Source organism: Ursus maritimus (assembly GCF_017311325.1).
Source record: "Ursus maritimus isolate PB19 chromosome X unlocalized genomic scaffold, ASM1731132v1 scaffold_X1, whole genome shotgun sequence".
In the NCBI taxonomy this organism is placed as follows: domain Eukaryota; kingdom Metazoa; phylum Chordata; class Mammalia; order Carnivora; family Ursidae; genus Ursus; species Ursus maritimus.
The window spans coordinates 111,976,352-111,995,501 of NW_024423319.1; the positions used below are offsets into that span (position 1 = coordinate 111,976,352).

The 19,150-nt window shown below is 43.4% G+C and overlaps 1 protein-coding gene and 1 long non-coding RNA gene across 2 annotated transcripts in view; one reads left to right on the forward strand and one right to left on the reverse strand.

The window, feature by feature from the left end:
• The window catches only part of TXLNG (taxilin gamma), a 53,526-nt gene extending 47,059 nt beyond the window's left edge, over positions 1–6,467 (reverse strand). Inside the window, exon 1 of the mRNA XM_040637564.1 lies at positions 6,289–6,467. Coding sequence (XP_040493498.1) covers positions 6,289–6,390 — 102 coding nt within the window. The 5' untranslated portion in view covers positions 6,391–6,467. The remainder of the gene's footprint in view (positions 1–6,288) is intronic.
• A 264-nt stretch (positions 6,468–6,731) lies between these two features.
• Positions 6,732–7,399, forward strand: LOC103668152. The gene is made up of 2 exons (XR_569947.1): positions 6,732–6,808; positions 7,263–7,399. It is a non-coding gene; the product is annotated as an uncharacterized LOC103668152 (long non-coding RNA).
• The last annotated feature ends 11,751 nt before the right edge of the window (positions 7,400–19,150 follow it).

The following is a 19,150-nucleotide window of genomic DNA, read 5'->3' on the forward strand; positions in this document are numbered from 1 at the left end:
AAAAAAAAAAATAAAAAATAGGGGCGTCTGGGTGGCTCAGTCGTTAAGCGTCTGCCTTCAGCTCAGGGCGTGATCCCGGAATTCTGGGATCGAGCCCCACATCGGGCTCCTCCGCGGGAAGCCTGCTTCTTCCTCTCCCACTCCCCTTGATTGTGTTCCCTCTCTTGCTGGCTGTCAAATAAATAAATAAAATGTTTAAAAAAAAAAAATAAAAATAAAAATAAAAAATTAAATAAAATACTGTCACATCTGTTATATTAACTAAAAGTTACTGATAATCAGTCTAGAACCAAACAAAAAGTAATTGAGGGAGGGGGAAGGGGTGAGTAGGGGAGGAAAAGGCCAAGGAACTTCTTTGGGATATTAAATTCTGCTAGGTAAGCAGAAACGGTCCATGCGGTAGGTACATCGGTTGCACAATTATATACCAACTCTAGGCCAACTTCATCAACTCTGAGCTATCTTATTTAAGCAAGTTTTCTGTTACTTGACTGAGCCTCAGATGTTGTATCTATCCACCTGGGGATATCACCTACTCTGTGAAGGTAAGCAGATATTAGAATGGAAGCACATTTTAAGTGCCTAGCACATTGCAGGAGACAGTGAGGACTCAAATTTCTTTCCTTTGAAACACAGCTCTCTGTAAAGTATAAAATCTGAACAGCATATCTATGGAAAAATCTATTATAGTGAATCCTTCTGTAAAGAATCCCATACACAAGCAAATCACACACAGCCTACTTTATGGCCTCTAGATTTGACACATACATTTCTACATAAAACTTCTCTAGTCAATTGAATGGACCTAGAGGGCATTACGGTAAGAGAAGTCAGAGAAAGACAAATACGATACTTCATTTGTATGTGGAATCTTAAAAAACCGAAACAAATGAACAAACAAAAAGAACAAACAGACCCATAAATACGGAGAACTGATGGTTGTCAGAGGGGAAGGTGGTGGGAGGATGGGCAAAATGGGTGAAGGGGAGTGAAAGGTACAGGATTCCACTTATAGAATGAATAAGTCACAGGAATAAAAGGTACAGCACAGGGAATATAGTCAAAGGTATTGTAACAGCACTATATGGTGACAGATGGTAGCTACACTTGCGGTAAATGTATAATTCACCGTAATGTATAGACTTGTTGAATCACTATGCTGTATACCTGAAACTAATGTAACCTTATGTGTCAACTATACTTCAATTTAAAAAACAACAACAACAACAACTTCTTGGGGCACCTGGGTGGCTCAGTTAAGCGTCCAACTCTTGATATCAGGTCAGGTCTTGATTTCAGGGTCATGAGTTCAAGTCCCGGATTGGGCTCCATGCTGGACATGGAGCCTACTTAAAAACAAAACAAAAACAACACAACACAAAGACAAACCAAAAAATGAAAGAAAAAAAAAACCCAACACTTCTCTAGTCAAAAACAACATAAATGACGCACATAACATACAAACCACCTTCCAGTAACATAGTATATAAATGTGGCATATTAAAAAATAAATTAGAAAAAAATAAATGGGGCATATCATGATCTAAAAACATGGAATTACTAAAGGACTGTGCTATATCTGGTCTACTCTCATTACTGCTTTGCCTCTTTGGTTCCCCTTGAAAATGAAATTGACCAAAGTTTGAAAATAGACAACAATGTTGTAAAGAGAAGGTCACTTTATTATTTAATCTCTGTGTCAGAAGAGTGGAAATTCAAATCCACAAATGGGGAGAAAAACAAGATAATGAAACGGTTTCTTCCTACCCCATACTCTTGCCACACCCTGACTGGACTTCTCCTCATTTTATCTATCACAGAGAGATTCTGGGAAGAGAGAAAACTACAAAACTACAAAGATAGGTTTACAATATTAATAGCATCCTAAAAGCAAGAGAAATGGATCTTTCATATATTCTCCCTACCAGATCAAGTAAAATTCTACATGCCTGGCACTGTGCTGAACGCTTCTCATCAACATTTACTCTTCACAACAATCCTATGTGGTAGGTGTTAGCATCATTGCCACTCTACAGATGATGCAACTGAGGCTCAGAAAGATTGAGAAACTCATCCAAGGTTGCACAGCTAGTAAAGTAAGTGGCAGAGAGCCAAGAGTCTTGACTCCAAAATCCATACTATTCACCCACCGGTACACTACTTATTATTGTAGTCTAGATGAAAGGGTATTGGTTTCTAGACTTGGCTTCACCCCTTAGGCAAATCACTTGACCTTGCTGAGCAGTTTGTCATCTGTAAATGAGGGCAATGACAATTCCTCCAGCCTTCTCCATGGCATCCAGTGATGCTGCTCTTAAAGAGTTAACAAAGTGCAAATATGCTGTAAAACTTATGGCGTACTATGCAGATGCAAGATTTTGTTAATTTGAGCCTTGGTTACATATCTTTATCCTTCCAAATGGTTTACTCACCTAAAAATAAGTTGTTGTTGTTGTTGTTTTTTAAAGATTTTATTTGAGAGAGAAAGATAGCAAGAGAAAGCACAAGCAGGGAGAGGAGGAGAGAGAGAGGGATCCCAGAACCCTGGGATCATTACCTGAGCCGAAGGCAGACGCCCAACCAACTGAGCCACCCAGGCGCCCCTAAAAATAAGTTTAACAGTAGTTCAATCATTTTTAACATTCCCCATCAAAAATCTAGTATAAAAAACCAAAACAAACCTACCTTAGACATTCTGGAAAAGGCAAAACTATACAGATAGTAAAAAGATCAGTGGCTACCAATGGTTCGGGGGAACAGAAGGAGGGATAAATAGGGGATTTTCAGAGCAGTGAAAACTATTCCATAGGATATTGTAATGGTGGATGCAGGTCATTATACATTTGTCAAAACTCTTAAACGTACAACACCAAGAATGAACCCCAATGCAAATTATCGACTTTTGTTAATGGCAATGTATCAATACTGGCTCATCAATTCTAACAAATGCAACACACTAATACGAGATATAAATAATAGGGGAAACGATGTGTCTGAGGGAATATATGGGAACTCTGTAATTGATACTCAATTTTTCTGTAACCTAAAACTGCTCAAAAAACAGTGCCTATTAATTTTTTAATTCAATATCCTGAAACAAATTCTACATAGAAATTTACAGAGTAATGAATGACCTTGGTATTCTAAAAAATGCCTCGAATACCTGACAGTGTACATCCCATCTTTTTAGACCAATGTTGTCCAACAGAATTTTTTTTTTAAAGATTTTTATTTATTCGACAGAGAGAGAGACAGCCAGCAAAAGAGGGTACACTAGCAGGGGGAGTGGGAGAGGAAGAAGCAGGCTCCCAGCGGAGGAGCCTGATGCAGGGCTCGATCCCAGAACGCCGGGATCACACCCTGAACCAAAGGCAGACGCTTAACGACTGAGCCACCCAGGCACTCCTTGTCCAACAGAATTTTATGCAATATGGATCTGCTCTAACACAGTAGCCATTAGTCACACTGGCTACTGAACACGTGAAATGCGGCTAGTATGAGAGAAGAATGGAATGTTTAATTTTACTTAATTTCTTTTTTTTAAGATTTTATTTGAGAGAGAGAGAGAGAGGGAGAAGGAGAATCCCCACTGAGCAGGGAACTTGATGTGGGGCCCGAACCCAGGACTCTGGGATCCTGGGATCACGACAGGGGCCGAAGGCAGACGCTTAACTGCTTAACCGACTGAGCCACTCAGGCGCCCCTTATTTAATTTCAATTAACATTTAAACAGCCACATGCAGCTAGTGGCTATCATATCAGATAGCACAGTTTTAGACAATTCAAGAGACCCTTAGAAATGTACTATAATATTAACTTTAGAAGAAAAGAGTTACTTCAAGAGACCATTCAAATGGATATAGTTATGAAACAATGCCACAATTAACTGAGCTGGCAAAGAATGACTAAGTAGATGGTTCAAACAACTAGGAGCCAATAAAGCCCATCTCCAGTTGCTTTTCACTTTAAGTCAGTGACTAAACAGTCACTTTAATTCCCTCAGTATTTTCAAAACATTCCAATTAGCTAAACATTATTTCTGCTTCCTGAAAAAAATACAGTACAAGTCAAGTTAGAATTAGGAATATTCTTTCAAGTTGGTAACCCAGAGGAAATAAAAAATTAGGGGTCATAAAGAAATAAGTGAATTTTGCAGACACAAGATAGTCACCCAATTTTTTTTTAAACAAAAATTCAAAAACTAGGGGCGCCTGGGTGGCACAGCGGTTAAGCGCCTGCCTTCGGCTCAGGGCGTGATCCTGGCGTTGTGGGATCGAGCCCCACATCAGGCTCTTCCACTATGGGCCTGCTTCTTCCTCTCCCACTCCCCCTGCTTGTGTTCCCTCTGTCGCTGGCTGTCTCTATCTCTGTCGAATAAATAAATAAAATCTTTAAAAAAAAAAATTCAAAAACTAATATTTAACCATGTATTTCGATTCCAGGTCATAGTCAATTGGAAATCAAAAGGAAAAAAGATGCCCAGAAAAACATGAGCAAAGAAAAAAGGTACATGAGATAAGAAAAAAATGAGACAGTACAGAAACACATGGCTATTCATATCCAGCTGTTACCCAGAGTGCTGCCTCAAAGGGTCATTACCTCTTATCTCAGTCGTTTAAAATGCTAGTTGATTAAACCTCAGTTCCTAATTCAGACTTTTGGTCCTTATCCTAGTGGCATAAACAGGAACTTACGTCCTCAATTGCAGCGACTTTTTATCAGAGTCCTCCCCTGGGGGACCTATGAAATCAAACACTGAGATTGGCTCCCCACCCTCAGGGAATAAATGAAGTGTCCAAAGTGACAGTTTTGAAACCCTAGAGTACATTAGGTCCACAGCTTCTTTTTCAGTCCTTCAAGTACTGGATCTTTATTTTAGAGTACAAAGAGAGAAAGAGAGGTAACTGAGAAGTATTAACACCCTTATGCAAGGAGATATGAAAATACCTGACCTTAGAAACAGGCCCCAAAAACCAATTCTGGACACTTTTCTCAGATGTAAACCAAACCTTTGTTCTCCTTTTTCAAGCTCATAAATCTCATAAGAAAATTATTTCATAATTTCACACAGGAGTGATTTTTGAGAGTATCCAAATGCATAATTAAGTAATATTAAATAGCTGAGTGATCAAGCAGGACGTCCAACAAGTTGAATGTTTCAATACGTTCCACTGTAAGGAAAAAGAGACGGGGTGTCCACCTTTCCAGCGCCTTTCCCTGCGGATTTCCATTCCTGGGCCCTGAAAGCCCTGTACCCCATTTGTTGTGCAATCTTTTTCGAACTCCACCCACTGACTCCAGAACAAGTGGAATTCTCCCATTCTGAAGGTCTCGATTTTCCCGTATCCAGGGAGACACTGAAAACTCCTTGACGTGAGTCAAGTAAGGCAAGGGGAACGGTCCAGCCTGTCTCCCAGATTAAGAAAGACCAAAGGCCATGGTGGGGGAGGCGCTCAAGTTTCCGCTCACCGCCCCCCCAAAAAAAGGAAAGGAGGGTAAATAAAGAAAGAGCAAGAAAGGGGAGGGAGGACTAAATGGGAAGACCGGCTATCAAGCGATGCTGCCCCCAACTCTGTGGGACCCAGGTCCAACAGCATCATCTTCCCATCGCCGGCCCCACGTGTAGCCAGGCCCGTAGTGCCCAGAGACGAGCCCTGGGACCCGGGAGCCAAGTGGCCCCTCCAGCCCCGCGGCGCTCGCCCGCCCGCGCAGTGGCGGGGAGCGCAGGGGGGCGGGGGAAGGGGGGCGCAGTGCAACCCCGGCTCCCGCGCGGTTATCTTGCTGCGCAACAGCCTCGCCCGCGCCGCCCGGGCTCACCCGCAGCGCGCCCTGCGCACCTGCCCTGCAAGAACAGGGCCAGCCCCTGACCCAGGCAGCCCTCCGACCGTGGCGCCCCGCGCTGGAAGCACGAAGAGCACGCCGAGGGCGGGGGCTGGGAGAAGGAACACCTTGCGCCCGGGGTTCCCCGGCGCCGGCCACACGTGGCTGTCACACCTGGCGCGCCCCCGCCTCGCTCCCCTTCCCCCTCACACCGGGCTGCGCCCCCTGCCCTCTCCCCACCTCTGCCGCGCGCCCCAAAACCCCAACCTTCGCTCCCTCCTACCCCATCCATCCCAGTCCCAAATCCTCCTCCACCTGCTCCCACTGTCGTCACCCCCGGGAAGGAAAAAGGCCGGATGTTCGTCCCGTGGCTAAAGGTAACCGGAGAGAGTGAAGATGTGGACCCCGAAAAATCTAGCCCGGGCATTCCCCCGGCCGGGCAACAACGCGGACGCCTCCCAGACTGACCTTCTGCCGCGGGCTGCGTCGCCGTCCGCCCCGTCCGGCCTCAATAGCCTCTTCGGCGCCTCCGCCTCTTCCCCGCGCTGCCTCCTCTACCCGCGTCGCCATGAGGTGACGGCAGCAACCAAACTAGCGGCCCAACAAGGGGGCACGGAACCTTTCAGGGCCCCCGCGCCCCGCCCCTGAACCCCCACGGCCAATCGCCGCATGAACTGCTTCCCACGTGACCGGAGGAGGTTGGCCCGCAACGGGATGGAGCGGGATGGGGGTGGGGAGCATTGAAGTCTGGGCTGGGCTTCTGCAGGGCCGAAGGGCGAACACAGGCCGCGCGAGTCTGCGCAGAGAGGGAAAAAGAATCTGAGGTGGACTACAAGTCCCAGCAGGCTGCGCGGGCACGGCTCACAGGCCCAGCTCAGGATTGGAGCGCGTATGGCGGCGTTCTGAAACGCGAAGAGTGTCCGCTGGGTTGCCCGTGCAGCCTACGGGGACTTGTAGTTTTCTGTAAGCGATGTACCGGTACCGAAAGGTACTCTCGATTATCCTGAGGGAAAAGTTTAGAAATAGTCCAGTGTTTGGGAGGGAGCAGGAGTGGGGACGTGTTGTTGTGTTTTTGTTTCTGTTGCTCCTCTTCGGAACTGAGCCCAAATGATTAGGGATAAGGGGAAATCGTGACTTTCAAGGCGGGAGAGATGTAATGGCTTTCAGAATTTGAGGTTTCTGGCTGGGACACCTGCCCCGAGTCCCCCGAGTCCTAACCATCCATCAGAGCTCTCAGCACCGTTTACCTGTCCTGAGCTCCTGCAGGGTCGGGACTGCGTCCTATTCACCTTGGCTGAACTGCCCGGTGTTCTACCACAGCTCTCCACACTTAGTCGGCGCTTAATACATGTCGAATTATCCTGTTTTCTCCGCTAGTTGTTTCGTTACTGAAATTTTTAAACAAATTAGGTTTGCTGAATCGATTTTTTTTTTCTTGACAGGATTGGGGCGGGGGATGCAGTTTTGCTCAGGAATATTCCCTTTCCATCTGATGGAACCAGATCTCTAATGACCGAGCCTCTGAAAGTCACGGACCCTCATGAAATTCTGATATATTAAATAACTCATTATGAAATTTACGTAAATGCTTTACCATTTTTTTTTATTAAAGTTAAATACAAGACAGTGGTAGCAGATGCTAAAAATGTAATAATATACATGAGAGTAAATTTCAAGATTGTGGAAATTCCATCTATCAATTTTAATTATTTCTGTAAATTTGGGGAAAGTACCAGTATTTTATCTCATGGGCAGAACACCTCAGTCCAGCTTTGAGATTTCAAAACTAGAGCAGTAGATAATGAACCCATAGCCAGATTCTATATAAAGTTGATGGTCTCAGCCACCATGCCTCACCTTCTTAAAGGTAAAATTCCCAGCAAGATGCATAATAAATGTAGGGGTAATGCTTTTTCTATCCTCTTCAGAGAGTTGAGTGTCAAAATACACAGTAGTTAAATAATGGCACAATGCAACCCCATGCAGCTACTAAGAATGATAAACATTTTTTTAATTTGACCTAGAAAACATACATACAGCATAGTGAACTTTAAAAGAAAAAAATCCCGGGGGCGCCTGGCTGGCTCAGTGGGTAGAGGATGTGACTCTTGGTCTCTGGGTTGTGGGTTCAAGCCCCATGTTGGGTGTAGAGCTTACTTTAAAAAAAATTTTTTTTTTAAATTCCATTTGGGAAGTTGGTAGGGAATGGACAAAAAGGGTGAAGGGGAATGGGAAATAAAGGCTTCCAGTCATGGAATGAATAAGTCACAGGGATAAAAGGTACAGCATAGGGAATATAGTCAATAGTATTGTAATAGCACTGTATGGTGACAGATGGTAGCTACATTTGTGGTGAGCACAGCATAATGTATAGTGTTGTTGTCAAACCACTATGTTGTACACCCGAATCTAATGTAACATTGTGTGTCAATGATACTTCAATAAAAAATCCATTTATATAGAATTGCCTGTATGTTTGTAAAGAGATATTTAGAAGAATTTTAATAAAATGTTAATAATGTGTTTCCCTGGGTAGTGAGATTTGGGAGTATTTTTACTTCATGGTTTTCTGTATTATTTAAGTATGTATGGAAAAAAATCAGTAGTTATCTTTATTATGAAAACAAAAGAACTATGTGACATCAAGTATTAAAAGATGAAAATATTTAATTGTATTTATTTTTATACATGGTCTTATTTCAAAAGGGATTTGGGTATATGTGTGTATGTAGAGATAAAGATCTATATCATGCTATTCATTCATTCCTGTGTGTATATGGGGGGAGGGAAATGAGTAGAAAGTGAATGTGAGGGGCGCCTGGGTGGCACAGTGGTTAAGCGTCTGCCTTCAGCTCAGGGCGTGATCCCGGCGTTATGGGATCGAGCCCCACATCAGGCTCCTCCGCTATGAGCCTGCTTCTTCCTCTCCCACTCCCCCTGCTTGTGTTCCCCCTCTCGCTGGCTGTCTCTATCCTGTCGAATAAATAAATAAAATCTTTAAAAAAAAATGAATGTGAAAGAAGGATGGGAAAAATAAGATGAAGTCATGGGTGAGTTGAATCCATAAAACACATGACTTGAGGTCTTGTACACAAGCTGGAGGTGAGCCAAATTTTTATTTTGCGCTTCTTGACAGCTGAGAAAAGAGGAAAACACAATTTACAGAGTGATTCACAACACTAGAATAAAACCAAAGTGGTTGCTCGAGAGAAGTATAACTATTACTGATCCTGAGAGAAATATGAATTTTGGAGGTCCCGTAACATCTTTACCATAGGCAATTGGTGATTTTAAAATCTGACCACAAGTTCATTGATGCTCCTTCCTCCACCAGGTGGAGTCTGATTCCCCTCGTCTAGGGTGTGGGCCAGGCTTAGTGGTCTGCTTCTAAGGAATATAGCATAACAGAAGTGATGCACCGCTTCCGACACTGGGCAGAGAAAGAAGAGCTTCTGCCTGGTCCTTTAGGTCTCGGATCATTCCCTTATTCCTTGGGTGAGACTAACCTGATGTTTTTATATACCCATTCTTTGTTTAGATTTTTATCGTAAATGTCTTCAAAGAGGTCACTCTCAAGACTTAATCCAAAGCTCTATAAAGCACTTTGCTTATCTCTGCTGGAATCCATTGTTAGGGTTGCATTTTAGGTTTGCAAGGGTTATCATTTTTTTATTTCTGAGTCTTTAAAAGGCACCCCATGTTCTGTCTTCCTTAATTATTCTCACATTTGCTCAAGGAATTGTCATTTGTTAAGAACTGTGCCTGCCAGGAAGGTGAAGGTCCCGAGATAAACAGTTCCTCCTCATTGGGTAGGGAGTATTCTCTCCAGGCTCCCTAAGTACCCTGCACAGAACCTGAATGTAGGCCCGTTTATTCAGATGTTTATTAAGCAGCCGTGTATCTGAGGCACAAAATAGTTTTTATGAATAGTAAGTTAAGTGATGTCCCAGCTCTCTGTTGTTTCACGTGTTCTGACAATCATTTTGCAGGAAATGCAAGGCACTCAAAGTAGACTCACCACAGGGGCGCCTGGGTGGCTCGGTAGGTGACTGCCTTCAGCTCAGGTCACGATCCTGGAGTCCCAGGATCCCCACATGGGGCTTCCCGCTCAGTGGGGAGTCTGCGTCTCCCTCGGACCCTCACCCAGCTCGTGCTCTCTCTCTCTCTCTCATTCTCTTTCAAATAAATAAATAAAATCTTAAAAAAAAAAGTAGACTCACCATGATTACAGAGAGAGGATTTTGTTGGTCTCATAACCATTATCAGGGAACTGGAACCGTCAAAGTTCATACCTGGACACAGGGCCATTTGGAGGGTTAGCCTACGGCATTATCCCTAAGGGAACAGGCTTCCAACTTGCTAGGTTCTTATGCCCTGTCAATGCAATGGTGAGAAGAATCTCACATATTCTATAACGACGCATGTCTTGAGTATCACTGATTTTACCAATTCAAGCCTATTTCTCTCACCTGTTATACTAGCTAACAAACTTCTAATTCCACCAACGAAAACCAATTTCCAACCTTCCTTTTGCTACTTAGCAAAGCTGCTGGTTTGATTGAGCTATGGTTGACAGAAGCATTTGTAGCTGTAATATGGAATATGGACTCCCCGATTAATATAGCTGACCACCCCTGGTGTGTAAAGTCCTGAGGAGAGTCATTGCCAACCCTTAATTTAATGCAACACACACAGAGGCTACTACTACTACTAGTACACTTTTCGCCGACAGTAAATTACAGACCTCAACAAACTGCAAGGGCCAAGGGCAGGCCCCTCCAAAATGTGCCATTTTAGTATGCAGATTACTTCAAGCTGAAAATACGCAATGCCCAAAAACACTCAGCAAGAAACCTGGAACTTCCCCCTAACTGCCTAAAAGAATATGGAGGACCTGCTCCAGAGAGCTAGCACCGTAAGTAACTAGACTAGACTATGAACTAGGTATGGTGGACAAGAATGACCACAGCAAGCCAATTTGATCAAATTCCTCTTTGTGTCCCATTGTTTGAGTGGCCCAGCAAACATCTGTTTACCAAACATTTACTTTTTCATCTTCATGAAAGTTGCTTTCCTTCCCTTTGAAGTCCCAGACCCCTACCCTCTTCTTAGTTCGGGAGGTCCTTTATACTTCATTTTGCCTGTCTTTGGACTCTCATGTCTGTGTGGATTCGTCATATGTATGTAATTAAATTTTATTTTCTCCCGTTAATCTGTCCTTTGTCAATTTGATTCTCAGACTAGCTAGAAGAATGAAGGATAGAGGGAAATTTTTCTTCCCCAACAATACCCTATAATACGATCGAAGGTATTGACAAATCTAAAGAAGCAGTCTTTCTGGGGCGCCTGGGTGGCGCAGTCGTTAAGCGTCTGCCTTCGGCTCAGGGTGTGATCCCGGCGTTATGGGATCGAGCCCCACATCAGGCTCCTCTGCTATGAGCCTGCTTCTTCCTCTCCCACTCCCCCTGCTTGTGATCCCTCTCTCACTGGCTGTCTCTGTCAAATAAGCAAATAAAATCTTTTTTAAAAAATGAAGAAGCAGTGTTTCTGTTAGAAGATTAGAAACCTAGAAAAGGGAGAGTCAGGGAAGCCTGGCTGACAGAGCCATCCATGCAATGTTTGGGGGAGAGAGACTCTCAGTCAGAAAAAGAAAACTTCAAAAATAATGGCCCTATTCACCAGCCTAATTCCTAGTGTGGCAGTGGAGGCCCCATCATCCTAATGCCTTTGAGCAGGGAAAATTGTTTTAATTTCTTACCAAACAAAATTGCCATTATAATCTGCCTCCCTATGTGAATCTGACTAGAGAGAGAGAGAGAGAGAATGTAGATATGTGTACCTTTCACTCCAGTGAAGCTCTTCCATTGCTTATTGTTAATAAAAGGACATTTTGACTTTGTAAATCAGGCCCGAGGGCTGTGTTCTGGAGAGCACATATCCTGAGTGGTCCCGCCAGGAAGTCCCTCTGATGTCCAGAGTGTCTTGGGTGTACCATGTTATCCATCCGTAGCATGTTGTACTTCTCATCCCAAGCCAGTCCCCCTCTTCAGTGTAAAGGCTTGTTGAATTGACTCTTTCGCCCAACCAGGTAGTAAATGAAGCGAGGGCAAGAACAGTCCCCACTGAACTCCTGTATTACCACTGCCCCGCAGAATGTAACACTCAGAAAGCTTCCAATACTTATTAAGAGCCTCTGATTAGATAAAAGGTTCTCATCGTTTTTCTGAACCTGTACAGGTAAAAGCCAAACCTTGAATTCCCCAAGGTGATATTTCTCTGTGCAACCTCTTGGAGCGTTTCCTGGTAGCAACAGCCCCCAGCTACACTGAGAAGACCTCAGCCAGCCACAGGACAAAGATCACCCCAGGATAAACTTGGTGGCAATAGAAGGTTTTCACTCATCAGTTAAACATTTGAGCGCCTACTATATTCTGAGCATTTTTAGACACGGGGCAGACCACGATTTAGAATAAGGGCTCCCAGGCCAGTCATGGACACAGTGACACGCACAAACAATTCGTAAGTATAGGTATTGCAAAGTAACTTCTTGAGGGCTAGTTTCTTCTGGTAGTAGAGAGATTTAAAGAAGGGTTAAGGCAACATCTGAGCTGTGTCTTGAAGGGGCAATGGGAGTTAAGTTAACCATGCTAGTTTGACTAGCCCACCGCAGTATTTTCAAAGAAAGAAAAGCTCCTACTAACCTTTAAAGCAGCCAAGAGTATTATTTCATCAAGAGTTAAATTTCATGTTTGTTGGATACTACTGTGGTTGTAGGTAGTGGAAGGAGTATTTGCCTTTTCATAGAACAGAGAGCTCATTGTTCAATCTGATTACCCAATACCATCCTTCTGAGCTAAGCCTGATTTTAGTCCTTATAGGAATGTGGCCAATTCTAGTATTTGCTATACACTTCCACATTTCTGGCAGACACTTAAAGATTTAGAAAACGATTTTACTTCATACCCAGATTGCTCAGGCATATTGACGGCAGGCCATGGAGGGTACTGTTAGACTGGCACACTGGGGAGCCAGCTCCAGCAGGAAGGGGATACATCCAAAGCTCTTGTCAAGTATGGAATAGTGGGAAAGTACATGCATTTCAAAAACCTCAAATCTCAAATACATATATTGTATATTTGAGTATAGGCATTCATGAGTTTTGTTCTGTTTCCCCAAGTCTCAGCTTTAATTATATACTTTCAAGGTAATAGAAACTATGTATGTAAAGACAATGGTAAAGAACACAAAATAGTCATGGGTTAGGATCTATTCACACACACACACACACACACAGGCACCAGGGTGGCTCAGCTGGTTAAGCAGCTGACTCGATCTTAGCTCAGGTCTTGATCTCAGGGTCATGAGTTCGAATCCCATGTCAGGCATAGAACTTACTCAAATAAAAAAACAAGAACAAAAATGAAACAAAGAAGGGGCGCCTGGGTGTCTCTGTCGTTAAGCATCTGCCTTCGGCTCAGGGCATGGTCCCGACGTTCTGGGATCGAGCCCCACATCAGGCTCCTCCGCTATGAGCCTGCTTCTTCCTCTCCCACTCCCCCTGCTTGTGTTCCCTCTCTCGCTGGCTGTCTCTGTCTCTGTCAAATAAATAAATAAATAAATAAAATCTTTAAAAAAAAAACCGTTTAATAAAAAAAATGAAACAAAGAAAAACCAACCTGGTTTTGGCATCATGGTCTAGTCTACCTGCCAGTCTTCTTTAGGTTTTGTGCCTTTAAGTTACAGACCTTTTAGAACTGATAGGGTCCCAGTCTTAGGATTATTTTTAGCACAAATGTATTATTATTACTACTACAACCGTCTTATTTTTGAATAGTTATCTGAGGATTGGGCCCCACCAAATACTTCTGGATCCATTGAAGAATAGTATCTCACCCATGATGGGTGCTTTGGTGAATATAGTTAACCAACAATTTCTTCCATAAGATGTTCCAGGATAAAGATTCATTATATTTCCAGCTGGCTTCAGCGCCAGCAGGTTATCCAAATCCCATTCTTTAGTTCTTCTGAGGCTCTCCCAGGAATATTGGGGCTGGTATTTAAGTCTACATCTAGTACCGAAGCCATTATAAAGAGTTTTGCAGTCTTCATAAGGGTTGCCAGCTTAGCAGCTTGGTCTGCCTGATTATTCCTGTGAGCAATCAAACAATTTGGGGTGTCCTCAGCATTGGACAATAGCTGATGAGTCACCATTGCTTCTAGCTCTTTGTTGTCCTTAATCCATAAAACTGTTCCCATCCGTGGTTATCTCAAGGTCTGCAATTTCCAATGGCAGATCCAACAAATTAGTATGGCTGGAATAAACTTGTCCTGGTGATCTTTGACCCATATAGCAACAGAAAAACATGGGCCAGTGTGGCAATTTTCTCTAAGTTTCCTTCAAGTTGTCTAGCTTCAGTTTGCAGGGCTTCTGGAAAAAAGGACAGGTTTACTTCTCAATAGTTTCAAGTCAGGAAAATGGGAGAAAATTGGAAACCTTAGCTTAATCAAAGACCTAATAAAGACAAAATATACAAACTTCGTTGTTCTAGAGAGATTAAAGATAAAAACCTTCGCTTACCATTTAGACCCATCATCTCAAAGAATGGTCATTTTAACAGAGGAAAACCAAATCCCAAGCTCATACCATGTACTTGATATTAAAACTCTTACTCCAACAAGACGAATATATTTTTGTTTTATTATTAATTTTTAAGAGAGACAGAGAGAGAACACATGCAAGAGCAAGGAGGAGGGTCAGTGGAAGGGAGCGAGCGAGGAAGAGCGAGCGAGGAAGAGCGAGCGAGGAAGAGCGAGCGAGGAAGAGCGAGCGAGGAAGAGCGAGCGAGGAAGAGCGAGCCTATCTTAAGATGTGGGACTCCATCTCATGACTCTAAGATCATGACCTGAGCCGAAATCAAGAGTTGGATGCTTAACCAACTGAGCCACCCAGGTGCCCTGCAACAAGAAGAATTTTTAAAGACTTTATGCAGTCGCTTTTTTCCTGTCATCTCCCATGTTGATATAAACTTACTTTGACAAGAACATCCAGGGCACTGCTTGGATCAGAGTTGCTGTGGATGCTGTGATATACCAACTACAATCTCCACCAGGAATGAAGGACTCTCAGCTGCGGGGAGCCTGCCAACCATTCCCAACTCTGAGGCCATCAGGGATGGCCTTGACCGAAGACAGCTGCCTTGGGAAGGCCATGCCTCCTTCCCAGGTGGTCACATCCAATGGCTGTTATGGAAGTCCAACCCTTCTGCCCCAATTTAGGATGGTTCTGAAGGGTAATCCATCTTCGGAACTCCTCAGAATCAGCTAAGGCTTCTGTTAATATTTTATCACTGTTCAACTTCAGCCTCATTTTGCTCTTTTACTCTCCCTTCTCTTCTGCAGGTGTTGATTACTCCCTAATAAAGCTTTTTCCATGTTCATTCTGTATAATCTTAGTCCTGACCATGTACAAAATTCCTTACCAAAGATTTTCCTTCTAACAAGCCTTCTACAACTGTCCTTTTTTACAGTCAGATTTTGTTCTAACTTTTCCCTCTTTAAATAACCAGTCTCACTTTCCTTGCATACAGAGTTGTTACCCTTATTATTTCCAGCCCTAGATCACCCATAAAACTTCATAGAGCATTAGACAAAGTTCTAAGTTTTTAACCACCCTTTTCTGACAAATTCTGCAATGGAAATACATGAACTTTTACATTTAATGGTCATAAATCTAAAGACATGTCCATTGTAATTAAACTGACAATCTTAAATTAGCTCTTTAATGCCAAATATTTTCCAAGATCGTGTGAACTTGAACATTTGGGTTAGTTTCCATCTTTCTGAGTTTTAAAATGCCCAATTCTTACAAGTGCTTGCCTTTAAGCCAATTAAATAGAGCTCTCTTACAAATTAATTTTAGCAATACCATCAGAGGGTAAAGAAGATAGCTCACTTTTGTAACATACATGGACACACATACAAAAACACAAGATGCAAGCAAAATTTTAAAGGGCCAATTTCTCAATAACTCCTTTTTACACAAGTCTAATTGCAAGATGATATTATAATTTATGGATCTGTTAATTGGTCATTTTTCTCCGGGGTCTAACAAATATCATAGCCAAGAAGTGTTGCAGAAAAAGATTGCCCAATTTGGAGAATACAGCCCAAAGGGCTGCATGCGGGGATCAAATTCTCATTTCCCATTTTCCAATTACACCATGGCCGATTTTATTCAAAGACACCTAAAGACATAGCAACAAGCAAACCAGACAAAGCCCAGAGTAGCTCTGTAAGTGTTGGTTCCTCCCCAGGAGTTGGGGCTTCACTGACTGAACCAAATGGCTTCCTCCCCAGCCTTTTTTGAAGCATGCAAGAAAAGGGGACTAAGAGAACCAAAACACCTCGGGGAAAGGCAACCCAGCGAGAGGAAGAAATCTAAGAGCCAAGCCAAACGGGAGGAAGAAATAAGCTCATGCGCTGTCATGCACGAAGTACTCACCAAGAGAAGTCTGTCCAAACCAAACCCCCAAACCCTTTCCTTGCTGCAAGAGTTAAATTAGGTGAAGGCCAGCAGTGCCCAGTCGGGGTGGGGCCCCGGGGAAGGCGCCTAGGATGAAGCGTGTAGGCAGCTGCTTGGACTTCCACCAGACTCCTCTTACCGGCTGGGGCCCAAAGAACCACGGGCAAAGAGCAACTGGCTGGTTTGCCAGATTTGTAACCAAGCCTAAGCTCATCTTGCTTTTTGCACAACGAAGCCAATCACTGAGACACGGACCGTGCAGCAAGGAAAGGTCTTCTTCGAGAGGCAGCCACACGACTGAGACAGGAGAGTAAGCCTCAAACCCACCTCTGACGGAGGAAAGTCAGGGAAATTTAAAGGCAATGGAAAAAGGTCTGGGTAAAAATCTGCAGCTGAGCTTTATTAGTCTGCAGCTGCAATTAGACCCATTCACCACATTTGGTTCCCAATTTCAACAAGACATTTACTTCACAGATAAAATTCAATATAAGGGATGATTAACTGGGGTGGGGGGAGGATGATTAGCCCGTATATTGAAGAGCCAAAAAGGCAAAAAGGAACCACTAAGGTAACTGTTTCCAACAACCGGCCCTAGGACTGGAGGAACTATTGAGGTTGACCAGCTTGGAGGAGGGGTGTCCAGAGCCGTGATGAGGGGGCATCGATGCCGGGGTCTCTCAGGGCACCATCAGGTTGGTTCTGGGGGAAGCTGCAAATGGGAATTAACATCTCTCACTGAAACTAACTACAGCCAGGTGAAGCTTACGCACGCAAAGCCCAGAAACAAGTGCTCTCTCCCCTAGTCTAGTGCCTCCCAATGGCAGGGCCTCACGGGGAGCGGCTGGCCGAGGAGAACCAGGGTACCTGGGAGGGAAGATGTGCAGCTCGGAGAGGAAAGAAAGCTTAATGACTGGCACAGGTTGTCAACTTCTGGCTGACTGGGGTCCTGGAGGCCCTCAGCTTCAGCTGGGCCACAGTGGTGTCAGTGGCTGGATCGTGGGGAAGACTTGGGGGGCGAGGGAGGCCCAGGGGTCTGAGTGGCCCAAATGGCCCAGGGTTGTATTCACAGCCTCATTATCANNNTTTCTAACAATAATTTTTTCATATCATCCAATATCCAGTCCATTTTCAAATTTACCCTACTGTCTCTAGAATATATTTTTAGATATATAATACATATATGTAAATCATGTGTTAGATATAAAATACATATCTAATAATATCTATTTTTAAAATTTATCGAGGTGAAACTCACATAACATAAAAGTAGCCATTTTATTTATTTATTTATGATTTTATTTACTTATTTGAGAGAGAGAGAGAGAGCACAAGCACAGGGAAGGGAGAGTGGGAGAGGGAGAAGCAGTCTCCCCACTGAGCAGGGAGTCCAACTCAGGGTTCGATCCCAGTACTCTGGGATCATGACCTGAGCCAAAGGCAGACGCTTATCTGACTGAGCCACCCAGGCGCCCAAAAGTAGCCATTTTAAAGTGAACAATTCAAGGTCGCCTGGGTGGCTCAGTCAGTTAAATGCCAACTCTTGATTTCGGCTCGGGTCATGAGATCCAGCCCTGCATTGGGCTCTGCGCTGAGTGTAGGGTCTGCTTAAGATTTTCTCTCTCCCTTTCCCTCTGTCCCTTCCTGCCTCTAAAAAAATAAAAAATAAAAAAAGTGAACAATTTGGTGGCATTTGGTATATGCAATGTTGTACCACCCCCATCTCCATCTAATTCCAGAACATTTCCATAATTCCAAAATAAAACCCTATACTCATTAAGCAATTTCTCCCCATTCCCTCCCCCAACTACCAATCTTTGTTCTGTCTCTATGGATTTACCTATCCTGAATATTTCATATAAATGCAGTCATACAGTATGTGACCTTCTGTGTCTGACTTCTTTCACTTAGTATAATATTTTATGTATGTATACATTTTTAAAGTATAATTCACATTGGAAAGGTGGCTAGCAGTGACTGTAACACCTAATCATTCCTAATATTACTAAACTTTCTCTTTTCTTTCCTGATCAATATTTTTTCTTCATCAAGACTAATCTTGGTTTACATGCATTCATTTCTGCTAAAGTTTTTATTTTTTCTTTCTCCTTTTTTGGTCTGTAATAAAATTACCTTTTTGATGATTTATATTATTATTATTTTATTTTTTATTTTTTTTAAAGATTTTATTTATTTATTCGACAGAGATAGAGACAGCCAGCGAGAGAGGGAACACAAGCAGGGGGAGTGGGAGAGGAAGAAGCAGGCCCATAGCGGAGGAGCCTGATGTGGGGCTCGATCCCATAACGCCGGGATCACGCCCTGAGCTGAAGGCAGACGCTTAACCGCTGTGCCACCCAGGCGCCCCTGACTTATATTATTATTATTTTAAAGATTTTATTTATTTGAGAGAGAGAGAGAGAACTTGAGCAGGGGGAGGGGCGGAGGGAGAGGGAGAAGGAGAAGCTGACTCCCCCGCGGAGCAAGAAGCCTGACTACTCGGGACTCACTCGACAGCACACATGTATGAACACACATCTTTTTTCAACTTTTCAAAAATTGTGGTGAAATATACATAAAACTCGCTTTTTAACCATTTGGAAATAGAATATCACCACTTTGCAACCCCCAGTGAATGAATGAACCAGGCGCTGAATATCAGTGGCTCCCACCCAGAGAAGCCAGCACCATTTTATGTCTCCCAAGCTTATGTCAAAGTGATCAAAATAGAATGGACTCAAGCCTGGGCATCCAACTGCTAGCTTGCAGGAAATTTCCAGGGCACAGTTGCTCCTGAAACTACATCTGGAG